The sequence below is a fragment of the Neodiprion fabricii genome, chromosome 7 (assembly GCF_021155785.1).
Source record: "Neodiprion fabricii isolate iyNeoFabr1 chromosome 7, iyNeoFabr1.1, whole genome shotgun sequence".
Lineage (NCBI taxonomy): Eukaryota > Metazoa > Arthropoda > Insecta > Hymenoptera > Diprionidae > Neodiprion > Neodiprion fabricii.
In genome coordinates, this window is record NC_060245.1 from 8,948,221 (window position 1) to 8,962,584 (window position 14,364).

The 14,364-nt window shown below is 45.9% G+C and overlaps 2 protein-coding genes across 2 annotated transcripts in view; both read right to left on the reverse strand.

The window, feature by feature from the left end:
* Nucleotides 1–14,364, reverse strand: part of LOC124185963 (dynein axonemal heavy chain 2) — a 670,443-nt gene that overhangs the window by 636,286 nt on the left and 19,793 nt on the right. The window lies entirely within an intron of this gene.
* LOC124186624 lies at nucleotides 4,501–6,520 on the reverse strand. Its single transcript, XM_046578462.1, has 2 exons — nucleotides 5,939–6,520; nucleotides 4,501–5,813 (listed from the first exon to the last, which is right to left on the reverse strand). Exons 1-2 carry the CDS (start codon nucleotides 6,420–6,422, stop codon nucleotides 4,501–4,503), a joined length of 1,797 nt encoding a protein of 598 aa, XP_046434418.1. The 5' UTR covers nucleotides 6,423–6,520.

A 14,364-nucleotide genomic window follows, 5' to 3' on the forward strand; every position in this document is an offset into this window, starting at 1 on the left:
AACCTCATCCTACCCTCCTCTGTCCAGTCTCCTCTACTAGTTCCCCCTACTCTTTTTCCCTTCCTTGTCCTAGTCACTGCTCCCCTCATCCACACTATTACCGGGTGATGATCCGAGTCAACCCGATCCCCAATCTCTATCCTTTCGACCCTATCCCTTACCTCGCTGTCTCCTATAGCGTAGTCTATCACCGTCACCCCTGCCCCTCCTACATACGTAAATTCTCCCTCCTCATCACCCTCTATGTTCCCGTTCACTATTGCCCATCCTGTCTCTCCCAAAAATTGCACCAGCTGCTTACCTTCCGAGTTTATTTTCCTGTCCTTTGATTTCCTACTCCTACTCTCCTCCTCTCCTTCCCCCTAACATCCTCCCCCCCTCCTGCCCTTTCCTGGCATTAAAATCAGCCCCCACTAGCACTTTTGCTCCTCCCTCTACCTCTTCTGCCCGCTCCTTCAATTCCCCTATCTTCTCTTTCAGATCCCCATTTACGTATATTCCTATTACTATCCATTTTTCCCCCCCTACACTTATTTCCCTTATTATCATGCCCTCTTTTACCTCTTACCTCCCTCCCTCACCACTTACTATCTCCTTTCTTACCCCTGACAGCATTCCGCCTATTGCTCTTCCCATCCTATTTTTTCGCACCGCATACTGCACTTCCCATTTATACCCTGCTGGCAACTTATTCCTATTCCTTTCCCACCCCTTTTTTTCTATCCATGTCTCCATTGAAAATATTACCTCCCACTCCCTTAGCCACCTCCAGAAATCTTCATCCTTTCTCGCGAGCCCCGCCACATTCCAGAAAACTAGTTTCCACCCCTCCCTTTCCGTCTCGCCTACTCCCCTCTCTCTCCTCTTCCTCTCCCGCCCCCCCTGCCTCTGCCACCCCCCACTGCCCATTCCCCCGACTGCCTTTCCCTACGTACCCTTCCCTGTGCTTCTATACTTCCTTCTTGTCTTTCCTCGCTTGCTGTCCTTTCCCTATCGTTTTCCCCTACTTCTACCCCCCCTCCCTTTTCCCCTCTTCCCTCTCTCTCCCTGCACCGTCCCTAAGCACCTCTCCTATCTCATCCCACTTCCACATTTTCCCTTCTATCCAGATCCTTGCATACCCTATTTTTACTCTGTTTCCCCTTCTCTCCTGGATAGCTGCTATCTCCCTCAACTTCCATTTCATTCTCCTCTCTGCCCAGGTGAGATCCTCCTCTATTATCTTCTCCCTCCCTTTAAGGAGGCTTTTTCTTCCCATTACCTGCCTCTTTTGCTCCCTATTCCCTAGCCTTACTATCCACATCCCCTTTTCTTTCCCCTTTTTCGTGCCTACCTCTCACATATCCTTTACCTCGACCTCTACCCCTATCACCTGCATAATCTTTTTTAACCCTTCCTTTTCCCTTCCCTTCTCTGTTCTCGCACCTCTCAATACTATATTTCCCCTTCTTTTTTCCCTTTCTTTCCTCTCTATGGCCCACTCCATCACTTTTCACCTATCTATTGTTACCTGCGCCACTTCCGCATTCCCCTGTCCCTGCCTCTCCCCCCCCGCCTTCTGCACTCTTCTTTTCTAATTCTACCAGCCTCTCCTTTATCCTTTCCATCTCCCCCCCTCTTCGCTCTTCTACCTCCTCTAATCTTTTACCTAGGTCTCTTATCGTTTCCTTTATCTCCCCCCTCTGTACTTCCCACTGCTCTTCCCTTCTAGTCATTTCCCCTTTAATCTTTTCCATTTCCTCCCTGATCCTCCTTCCCTGCCCTTCGACCTCCTCTAAACCTATCTTTAACCCTTCCTTAATCAGCCTTAGCATATCCTGTATACTCCCTCCCTCTGCCTTGCCTTCCTCATCTGTCTTGCCCTCCAGCGACCGGTGAACTTTCCTGCTTTTCCCAAATACTCTTTCTCTGTCCTGTATCTCATCTGCGTCTTCCTCCCCTTTTTCCCCTTCTTCCTCCCGCTTTCTCTTCTATAAATCCAGCACCGTCGTCGCCGATTCCAGGCAATGACTCCTACCCCTCCGTAACAATGCTACTGCACCCGGCCTAGCTTTCCTTTTCTCCTTCTCTAGTCTGTTCACCCCTTCTTTTTGGCCACCCGCGTTGCTCATACTCTTTTTCTCCGCCACCGCTCCCTACCTTATCGACCTGCCGCCTACCTGTCTCTGCTCTATCCCCCTTCTTACTCCCTAGATGTCATCGCCTATTTTTGTCTTATCCTTCCCGTTGCCGTCCGCTGGCTCTCTCTGACAAACCTCAAAACTCCCCCCCTTTTTTTTTCAACTGTGCTTCCCTTCTATTCCTGCCTCCCTATTCCCTTCACCCGTCCGCCCGTCTATTCCTTCACCGCTCTTTCTCTGCCCTATTTCCTTTGCTCCTCCTCTTTGCTATCCAGCTAAATTCTCGCCTTTCCACTCACACTCTTTCTCACACCTGCCACTTACATCCAAAACGGAAACAGAAGTCCCAAGTAGGCTCTAATATTGTCCTGCTTTTCGCATGCTACATCGTCAAAAGTGATTTTGAGTAGATATAGATATTTCCAAATCTGAGTCCGTTGGGATGGGTTATAAGTGTGAGCAACGCATTAGTTTTACCACAATTCCACGGTCCGCAGAATATTGCAGGTAGATTATTTGGGAGTCATTCACCGTGCCGCTTGTGCCTTTCGACATTGTGCGCTGAGAGTTTTTTAAAATTCTTTAGTGGAAGCTTAGTGGGTTGTTTTTCAAACTGCATCTCAGACATGACTGATCGGTTTCGCTATAAATACCCCGTTATGAAGCACTTTTCTTCGGTAAACGCACAAACATAATCGTGTACAGAGGTGAATGAAATCATCAACAGCCTTTCAGTCGAATTGCATGTACCTGGTTATCAGTACTGTGGGCCTGGTACAAAATCAACAAAGCGACTCACACGGGGTGATCCGGGGATCAATCTTCTGGACGCACCTCGCAAGGACCACAACATTGCTTACTCGCAGAATCGTAAAAATCTTGAAGTTACAAACAAGGCTGATAGGGTGGTAGCTGAAAGAGCTTGGAAACGGGTTTTCGCGTCGGAAGCCATTTTGGGTAAAAAAAGCAGCAGCTTGGGCAATAGCTAATACAATGAAAGTAAAATCAAAACTTGGAATGGGAATTCGAAAATCAAAAAATTAGACCCTGGGAAAAATTTTAAATGCTGCAAATCGTTCTATGGTTCCAAGCAACGATGAAAAAGTAGCTATCGAAACTGCGTTGGAGGGAGCTGAAAACGCCGTTAAAAAAGTGGGTGGAAAATGTAAAGTGCGAACACCTCGCTTCCCACCAATACCTTCAAAACTCGCTGATTTTCTTCCGTTTCTGATTCCTATTTTCGCTGGACTCAGTGCTACAGGCGCGTTAGCCGGTGGTGCGGCAGGTACAGCAAAAGCTGTGAACGATGCAAGTGCTGCTAGACGAGAACTGGGAGAGAGCAAACGACACAACAAAACTATGGAAGCTATCGTGTTGGGCAAAGAGCTTCGTATGAAACCGTACAAAACAGGTCTTGGTCTCCATCTTTCGGAAAACAAGATGCGATGCTACCACGTCTAGCGTTGACTGATTGGGACTTGTAGAAATATGCAAAAATCTTTAAAGTTCCGCGTTTCCGCGGTGTTTTCATGCGAAACGAAATGCCCCAAAAAAGGGTTCACGAAAAAACGAGTCAGCTATAATCAACCTTGACGACAAAGACAGTCCGGAAACACACTGGGTTGCATACAAGAAACGCGACAATAATATCGATTACTTCGACAGTTTCGGCAACCTTCAACCACCTTCAGACCTCATAAAATACCTTGGCGTTGGTAGTGTTAAATACAATCATGAAAGGTACCGGGATTATGATACATTTAAATGCGGATACTTGTGTCTGAAATTTCTGAGTGGTGAGCTATATAAACATAGTGCATAATTCATCAAAGTCAGTCTATCACTCTAGCCATGTGTAATTCATTAACGTTAACGATTTCGGGAACCTTTTCGAATCTCGAGGCACAACATTTCCCACCGATCGAACTCGCTCGTGATAAAAGTTATGCTCTTGGCTTGGTGGAATTGAGCCTATGGGTCAAATAACGGCTTAAGTCGACTTAAGTTTTGGCATAAAAAAGGCAAGTAAAGATTCAACAGTCGATATTTCAATTTTGACAAGGCATTTTACAAGGAACTTTTATTTTTTTACATAGGTGGGGTACCCAAAAATGATATACAAACGTAATAACAATTATTAAATATTGTCCAATACAGTGCTATCACGGAAATTCGGAGTAAGACTTAAGTCGTTTTTTTGTAGAACGACTTTTAATCTGTACAAACACGTTTTTGGATTAAAATAATATGATGACGATAATAGTCAAACCAGTTTCTACTGTAATGGGTGTTTCATGGTCGCGGTGAACACATATAAAAAAAGCTAAACTAGGAATTGACATTTAAAAAACGGCATGTATCAGGTTCAATCAGAGTCCATTTAGTCTGTTTCAGCCGAATCATTGTCGTTGCAGGTACCCCGCAGCACATTTTTATACCATTCCCTATTAACCGGTTTTACAAAAGGCATTAAAGATAGCACGTCATTTTTTTTAGCTGTCTTAATTCCAACAGGAGCCGGGTTTGCTAATGCTAGTTCGGTATCTTTACTTACAAAAGCGTTTAATTTGAACAGGTTGAAATTTTGCGGAGCGCCATTATAGTCCGCGTAAACGGACATGGTGCCTGTTGGCTTGTATGATAACTTCACATACTTTTGGATCGTGAATTTCTTTCCCTTAGCTTTTGGAACCTTTAGAAAAAATGAATCCAAAGTTTTATCCCTTTCTTTTAATAAGTGGGCACTCATCTCTGCTTCGAAAGCTTTTGGTTTGTGCCTTACGGTCCTCATTATTTCGAGATACTCGATAGGATTTTCGAAGGTCTCTACTTTTTTTAAAACAGTTCCGTAAACACCGAAATTTCTATCGCATTGGCAGTATGAATGACCTCGCACCGGAAAGATGTGATTTATTTCAACTCCCATTTTGACCGACAACCAAGCACAATATCGTACGAGAGTCTTGTTTTTATTTTGCCCCCCACAGGAGTCAGACAAAAGAACTACTTTTTTTGATTCTGGATTTTCAGTCAATTTTTTTACCATAAAATCGTTCAAAAAACTACACACAGAGTTACCGTTCTTGCCACCATCACATTCTAAGAAGCAAAAAAATTTGCTGTCACCGTCATTAAAACAGCGTGTGTTGAAAACATACAGCCACAATAATCGCTTGTAAAATTGTGCGCTAAAGTTCAGTTTTGGAAGCGGAAGATTTTGTGCGTAGTCGAACTCAACAGTTAGAGTATCATCGTTAATATTCTTTGTGCACTGTTGCCGCAAAACCTTGTATTCCGCAACTTTTACTTCATGTAGACGGAACGATTCCTTACACGGATCTGATGAATTTGCCGATAGTTTGATTTTACATTCGGTGCAAAAATCACAGACGTCTGTTTTACGTTGCCTAAACGAGTAATCACTATTTTCCCGAAAATATCTATGGTACGTTGGGTACTTTAGTGAGAGCTGCTTCCCTGTTTTATCAAAGTAATATTCTTGGAATGCGTGAAACATTTTTTTTACGTTTAAGTCTGGATTCTCGAAGTACTTTCTTTCAGTTTTGGAGCTTCCATAATGCGATTTTTTGTTCGGGAAAGTCGACCAATGCTCCTTCACTAAACTCCATACCACGTTCGAAATTTTGGCAGGGTTGGGTTGCTTACCCCTTTTTTCTGTAGCAACTGTCGTACCTGAAACAATCAGTATTTTCATATTTTAATCCAGACCTGACTTGTTTTGTTATAAGACGCCAATAAACGAGTCAAGCATTCGTAAATATTGATTTATTTAGAAAGAAAATAATATAAACATTTACCTGATTTACAAAATCGGAGCACCGTTTTCATTCTGGATTCAGTTATTTGGAGAAGAGACAGAAAAAATCCTTTACAGACAGTTTTATCCTGGCCATCTACTTTGAAAGAATATTTCCAAGACCAAGATCTGTTCTTCCGTTTTGTTACGGTTTTGACGTATTTGATTTCTTCACGTTGTATACAACTGATTAAAAAAGTGTCCTGACTCGGTTTCTCAGCCATTGCCCAGAAAGTCTTGAAAATTTCACGCTGACGTTTATAATCGAAAGAAGACGAACAGTTTTTCTTGCAGCAGTCGGTAGTGTGCCTGAATTTTTTTCGAGGTATTTTATTCCCACTTTGAGAAGCGTAACTTTTACCACTGTTACGCTTAAGCTTCTTTCTATTTTGTTCCCATCTATCTTGTCGAATTTTTCTCTTTTTCCCCGTAACTGTAGCAGTAGGGCTAGTCGATGCTGTTGTAGTTGTTGTAGATTCGTTCATTATTTCGCGCAGAAAATATTGCAGCTTTACACGAAATCTAACAGACAGGCAGATAAACACGTGCGTCTGTTTAGCGGAGGCGCGTGGATTAGCCTACTTCGCTTCGCTGCTACTGCCGGCTAACTCAATGGCGGTGCACGCACCGCTTGTTATGGTTACTACAGCATTAAAAGTTGACGAAAACATCCAAGATTCACAGGGTTTATAGCGAAGATTATACAGAACACCGAGATCAGCTTCTTTGAAAAAGTGACTTAAGTCGACTTAAGTCGTTATTTGACCCATAGGCTCAATTGGTAACCTTCAATTCGATTCCCAACGTTGATGTTGGTCACAATAAAATTCACGTAGCTGATGAAGCAATCACCATACCTACCGGCAGCTACAAGATCGAGGACATAGAGAAGTATCTTCAAAACGTGCTAAGAAATACAGATATCAGGCTCAGCATTAAACCCAACAATAATACATTACGCAGCGAAATCATTTGCAACCACACGATAAACTTTGAGCCGAATGATTCCATCGCTCAACTTTTAGGATTAACACCATGTGTATTGGAGGTTGATAAGACTCACGAATCAGACGTGCCTGTAACTATACTCAAGGTCAACGCGTTGCGAGTCAAGTGTAGCATTACAACGGGCGCCTACGCCAACGAACACAAAGTACACACTATTCACGAGTTTTTCCCGACTGTCCCACCAGGATATAAGATCGTGGAAGTACCGTCGCACGTCATTCACCTTCCGATCACCGTCAGGACCATAGATCACGTTCAGCTCCGGTTAGTGGATCAAGACGGAGACCTGGATAATTTTCGTGGAAAAGTTATTACTGTGAGCCTACATATCAAATCGCAATAAACGATGGGAATTGTATACAACAGACTGCCAAAGAGTAGGTGTATCAGTAAGTCGGCATGCCCCGATCAAGTCAGTCATCGATCGATTCTCGAACCGTTAACACCTCGAAACGTGGAATTCCTGATAGCCCTGGGTCGGAAACTGACACCTTTTGGAAGAGAAATTTCCGACAGCTAAAAATCCGATTTTGCTGTTTCATCATCTGCTACGTACCATGGAAAAAGACATCCCAAACATTCAAACATCAGTCGTCTTTGACGAATCCGTTGCGCATTACGAGATTCACGCTCACAAACCTTACGCCTCGTTAACTTTTAACAACAGCGATGAAATTTGAATCACCGTTCAGCATCAGGATTTATGCATACTACCTAGCAAAAGTTCGGTACATATCCATGGACGACTCCTTGAACCTGATGGTACAGCTATTGCGCACACACAGCTCGTAAACAACGCGATCTGTCATTTGTTTGAAGGAATTCGCTACGAAATTAATGCAGTTGAGATCGATAGAAGGAAGAACGTTGGCTTGACAATTCTCATGAAGTGTTACGCTTCACTGCACCCTGGTCAGACTTGGCTGTCGGATGATATTGGGTTTCGCTAGAGACTACCGCAAGATCGTTGTGAACGCTAAACATGAGTTAATTTTGACGAGATTGAAAACTGACGTCAACGCAATCATGCAGATTTAAGAGAAGGAATTAAAAGTCACGATCAATGCAGTGGAATGGGTCATACCGTATTTAAAACTCGAGGATCAGAAAAAAGTTGACCTACTCAATTTCATTCAGAAAAATCCGCTTATTTCGATGATTTTCCGCAATTGGGAATTGTACGGATATCCCTTACTTCCCACAACATCGAAACACGTTTGGACTGTGTAAACTTCAACTAAGCTTGGCAAACCTCGATACGTCATTTTGGGTTTCCAAGCAATTCGAAAGAACAAGACCAGCAAGAACGCAAGTGATTTCGATCATCGCAACATCACGGACGTCAAACTGTTTTCAAACTCTCAATCTTATCCGTGCGGTAACGTGAACCTCAACATGAGTCGTAATCTGTACGCGCTGCTGTACGAGATGTACGCAAACTTCCAAGCTACCTACTATGACAAGAACCCCGAGCCGTTGCTGACAAAGAGTGAATTCCTACAAGACGTTCCCTTATTCGTTATCGACTGTTCAAAACAAAACAAATCTTTGAAGTGTCACGAGCGCCGCACATTTACCCAAAACTGTAATATATTACCGATCATAACAATTATCATTTTCATTATTATTATCTTTAGAGACAAGGAAGCATAGTTTTAGTTAGTCCATATAAAATATCTTATTATAATCAGTTCGTAGTATAGCCAAGTGTAACGGCGTAGTTGGATAGCCAGCAACGTCAGCTTCTTCACGCCCGCCAGATCCCGGGTGTAATCAACACCGGGATGAGGCGAGCGCGAAATCACGCGCTTCGAGGATGACCGTTGCGAGGCGAGCCTTTGTTCGAAATTGCAAAGTCAGCGAAAAGCTCGCTCGCCGCCTGACATTCCAAGGGGTGTCGGACGAGCGAGCGAAGACAGTCCAGTTACAGACAGCATCAAACCAACATCAACGGAATCAGGCTCCTTCAGAGCTGTCGAGTAAAGAGTTATAAGTCTTGGGTCTCCGACGATTAGAGAGAGAGAATTCCCTTTGAATCTACACGCGGTCGTCCAAGCATCTCGCGTCGCGGCATTAGTCTGTGAAGTTAGAATTAAGCGCAATACGCAAAGCCACGAACTTAATCAAGCCGTGTAGCACGTAAGTGAGTGAGTGAAGGTGTAAACTTCGGCACCTTCGAGGCCAAAGCAGAATCCGAGAGAGAGAGTGCGAAAGAGCGAGAACGTGAGTAGCATAAGAACGTAGTGTAAGCTTCCTTGTCTATAACCTTGCTGCTTCTAGTTATTTCATTAAACATTTCTACTTGCTTCCTTCAAAATATTGGTACAAAATAATTGAAATCCTTCAAACCATTTCCCACGGAACGCCCTGTAGAGGACGTTCACCTCCGAATCCACCAAAATTAAATATAAACCTCGTTAATAACAAAGAGGGTGAAGTCGTCGCGTGCGAGACCGCTCCGCACGTGACAGACTAAACTAGTGTCAGAAGTGGGATTGGAGGTGATTTTCCTTGGGAATTGGAATCGAGGATTCAATTTTTGTAAAATTTGAAACCAAAAATTTTTTCGAATTTTTCTCATCTTTAACAAAAGAGGAAGTCGAACTATACGTAATAGAATCGCTTATCCTTTCGATATCCTTCCCTACCCCCGGACTTATCAACATGCCAAATCACGCTCAGGCCAGACACGCCGTTGATGTGACAGCCGACCTGGTCGCCAGTGTCTCCACTATGGTGGAAAATTTGACTATTCAAAATAATTTCGCGAACTTTCCCGAATTTGACGGGAAGAATATGCCGTTACGGGATTTTTTGCAAGACATCCAAAACGCGTCCATGTTCGTGCCAGCCGCGGCAGAACCGCAGTACCTCGGCGCAGTAATATCGCGATTACGCGGGAACGCGCGAAACTGCATCTACGGCGAGAAAATCGAAAGCATGGCCGGGTTAGTGAAACTGTTGAAGAATCGACTCGCCCGCGGACACACCTACGATTACTATACAGAGGCGCTGATGACGGTCCGGATGAAACGCGATCAAACCATCGGGCAATTTTACGACAAAGTCCGAATTTTGCTAAGCGGCGGAAGAAGCGCGTACAGGTCATATTTTGGCGTCGATCCGCCAGAATTGAACGGGGACCCGCTACATCGAATCGCGCTAGGTTCATTCATAAAAGGGTTGCCTACCCATATCGGAGCCGCGGTAGATTTGCGAGAGCCGGAAAGTCTCGAAGTAGCCTTCCAAATCGCCGAAAGGCTAGCGCTTCGAAGCAGTCAATGGAAAGGAATTGAGTCGAACCAGGAGGAAATGGCGCGTGTTCTCTACGCTCGCTATAACTCCCGAACTCCGTCACCGACGGCTCGGGAATGTAGACCGATGACTACTTATCGAAGCCTGTCGCCACAACCGGCAACCGGTTTTTTTTCTAAATTCACGCAAACGTCTGATAACCACGAGACAGCTACGGGAGGGTCATATACTAGTCCGTTAACACCTTGCGGATATACACATTGCTGCAAACTAACCAGGTGTTGCCCGTGCTGCCCGTTAATGCAACGGTCATCTCAGGGACGTTCCCCGCAAAGGGAGCCTTTAAACTGCCCTGGGGCTCGCCGGGCTAATTCCCCTGCGGGCCCGAGCGGAGTGAGCGAATCGAGTCGACCCCGAAAACACCAACAGTCAGTGAGGTTCCTGGAGAACGATGTCTCGTTCTCTGGACCCCCACCGACCAGGAGAGCCCAGTAGTCGAACTAAGTGCTCCCGAACTTCGTAACAAGAAGGGAAAATTCTTTCTTGACACGGGTTCATCAGCCAGCTTAATTAAACTAACTGCCCTCGATCCAGACTCAATTGTAAACACTGACGATAAAATATGGGTAACGGGATTAAAGGAATCGGATATTCCGACACTCGACTCAGTTGTCCTCCACATCTCTGAAAAACCAGCTAAATTTTACGTGTTACGAAACCTGCCGCTGAGATGCGACGCGTTAATCGGTAAACCTTATTTTTTCGCGGAAAAAGCCGAAATTTCGTTTTACCATAATACTTTAGTTACCTCAAGCGATCCCATCCGACCTAAGCCTTTCATAGGTCTACCTCCTTCCGACGCAGAACCCACGAAGCGCGTGTTAGCGGCGAAAATCGCTTCGGAGAAATGAAGTTATAAACTGCGCGCGCGTACGAGTGAGCAAATAAGCATCCCTTTAAAGAACGCGAATCTAAAGGAGGGATACTTACCGCGAATCGAAACTCAACCGGGTGTGTTTATCGGAGAAGGTATCGTTGCTCCTACGGGAGGATCGTGCTACGTCTTAGCAATAAACACGCTATTCGACGATGTCGAATTAGAAATCGAGCCTCAGGAACTCGAAGATTTCGAGCACTATCGGGAGAACGGCTATTGGAGCAGCGAAAGTTCCGACGGTAGCGGTGTAGAACCTACTCCGCCGACGGATCGAGTAGAAGCCATCGTTAAATCATTGCGGTTAGATAGGCTCAACGAGGTAGAGCGCGCACATGTTATAAGTCTCATCGAGGAATACCCTCACATGTATAAGCTACCAGGCGATAGATTGCGATGCACGGATCAAGTCCGCCATCGGATCCCGACGGTGGACGAGCTCCCGGTAACCGCAAAACAATATAGATTTCCTGTAGTATATCGGTCGGAACTAGAGCGGCAAGTTGAGAAAAAGCTAAGCAAGGGGATAATTGTTCATTTACGCTCCCCTCATAACTCGCCGGTCTGGATAGTTCCCAAAAAGCCCGACTCTCAAGGGAATCCGCGGATGCGCATGGTCATCGATTTCCGTAAATTGAACGAGAAGACGATTTCCGACGCGTATCCCCTCCCGAACATGATAGAAATACTCGAACAGCTGGGAAAAGCCACGTACTTTTCGACATTCGATCTAGCGAGCGGCTTCCAGCAGATCCTGATGGATCGGAGAGACGGTCCAAAGACGGTGTTTTCCACAATAAACGGGCACTACGAGTACGCTCGCATGCCCGAAGGTCTTAAAAACGCGCCTGCAACCTTTCAGCGCCTGATAGATCGGGTGCTGATTGGGTTGCAAGGGACAGAACTGTTCGTGTATCTCGACGATATTGTAGTATTTGCGGAAACTCTCGAAGAGCATAAGACTAAAATCCGGCGCCTCATGCAACGTCTCGAGGAAGCTAATCTCGTCCTCGAACCGGATAAATGTGAGTTCTTGCGTAGCGAAGTCGAGTATCTCGGGCATATCGTTAGCCGCGACGGGTTGCGAATGGACCCGAAGGAGTTAGAGGCAGTGCGTGAATTCCCGCACCCAAGGACGCAGAAAAACGTGCGGCAATTTCTGGGACTCGCCGGTTATTACCGTCGGTTTATTCCGGATTTTGCAGCCATATCCAAGCCTTTATCAGACTTACTCAAAAAGGGAAAATCATTCGTATGGGAACGAGAGCAGAAATACAGCTTTCGCAAGCTTCGCAAGGCCCTCTGTCGAGAACCGATATTACAATACCCCGATCTATCTAAACAATTTATTTTGACGACCGATGCCTCGGAATTTACACTCGGTGCAGTATTGTCGCAAATTCACGATGGCCACGATCTACCGGTCGCGTACCACTCTAGAATCTTCACTAACGCTAAAAAGAACTACGGAACTACGGAACAAGAGTGTCTGGCCATAATCGATTCAATTGAACATTTTTCCACGTATCTCTATGGAAGAAAATTCAAGCTCGTAAGCGACCACGAGCCTCTCAAATGGATGCGTTCTACGCTCGATCCAGGCAAGAGGCTCAACAGATGGAAAATTAGGTTGTGTAAATACGATTACGAATTTCAACATGAGCCAGGGCGTGAAAATCTAAATGCCGATGCACTCTCCCGTAATCCCGTAGACCTAGAGAAATTCTCGTCTACAAGTGATTCGGAAGTAGAGACGAATGTCCCTCAGAAGGCTCAGATCTTGCCTTTATCTTCGAAACCTTCCGGTAACAGAAAAGACAAGACACCTGAGACATCAGCTGGCCCGTCCAAGGCCGGCGCATCAGTCATAACGGCGCGCACACGTTCGCGCCTACGCAGCGTGCCCACGGTCCCCACAGTACCCGAAATAAGAGAGGGGAGCTCGGAGAGCTCAGGCCCGGTGGCGACACGAACGCGCGGAAAGGTCGTTACAAGACCCGCTAGGCGCCCACCTCCCGTCGATGCGAAACCCTCCGGATCTGAACCCGAGAGCTCAGGGCCACCCATACAGCGATCACACCGCAGTATGTTGCCCTCACAGTTACTTCCTCCGAAAAGACCGAAGTCTTCACCCCCCGTAGAGGTCAAGCCCCTCGGAGGTCCCCAAGAGACGGTGTTTTCATCGGAATCCGCAAGCGCGACGGCCGATCAGAGGCCTGCCACTATCACGGTCCCGCTCACCGCACCCAGCAACGATTCAGATGGAAGCGCGGAGGAATCGGAAGCAGATAATACTAAGACGGTAACGGCAACTCTTGAAGATTCAATTAACAAATTCAACGAATCATTAAGGCGTTTGGAAGAGAGGCATCACACCAATTCCTCCCGTGACCCCAAAAAAGGGCCTGATAAAGCAGATTTAGACTGGCCTGATCATCTGTCGGAGGGGGATGAGGTAGAAGAGGAGGCCCAGATGATTCTCCAAGAACAAGACCCTTTCGATGACATCGCCAGAGATGCCAAACTTGCCAGCCGCATGAAAGCATTAGAAGATAGGTTCAAGTCACCATCGGACCAGGAATTAGTACGGCGGCTGAGTGCGAGGGAGAAGATATCACCACGCACGAAAGAAGAAGAAACGGAGGCGGACGACAAAAACGACGAGCAACCAGCTGAGAGAGAGAGCATGCCGCGAGAAAACGCGAGAGTGAGACCCGAGACAAGTATGGCTGCGGGACTCGAGCGCGAACCCGACACCTCGCAGCCCGCTCGGACCTCTCTACTGCCCGCTCCCCGCCTCACGGTGAGATGATCATTGCCCAGCAACGATGCGGCCCCGGCTGCAAAGTCTACACCATACCAAGCACGTGCGCTACCACGTGCTACACCTTCCGAAAAGTCCACCGGTAATAAAAGCAAATTCATAACTTTCTCTGATGACCCCATCATATTAGGATCGAAAGACACGAATTCGTCCCCGATCATGTCGTCCTCACTGGACTCGTCCAGTGAAGAGGAACCTGACCAAGAAAAACCTATAGCAAAAACAAGTACGATAATTAGCTCGCGAGAATGTCTAACGTACAAACCAGATAATTTAGTCCATTTCATCTCTGCCGATGGAGAACTATCAACCTCAGTGGGAAAACTACTCGTTGACCTAGGTAGGTTAGATGGACAAACAATTAAAGACCGGAATTTATCGATCAGACAAATAGCGGTGACTCCGT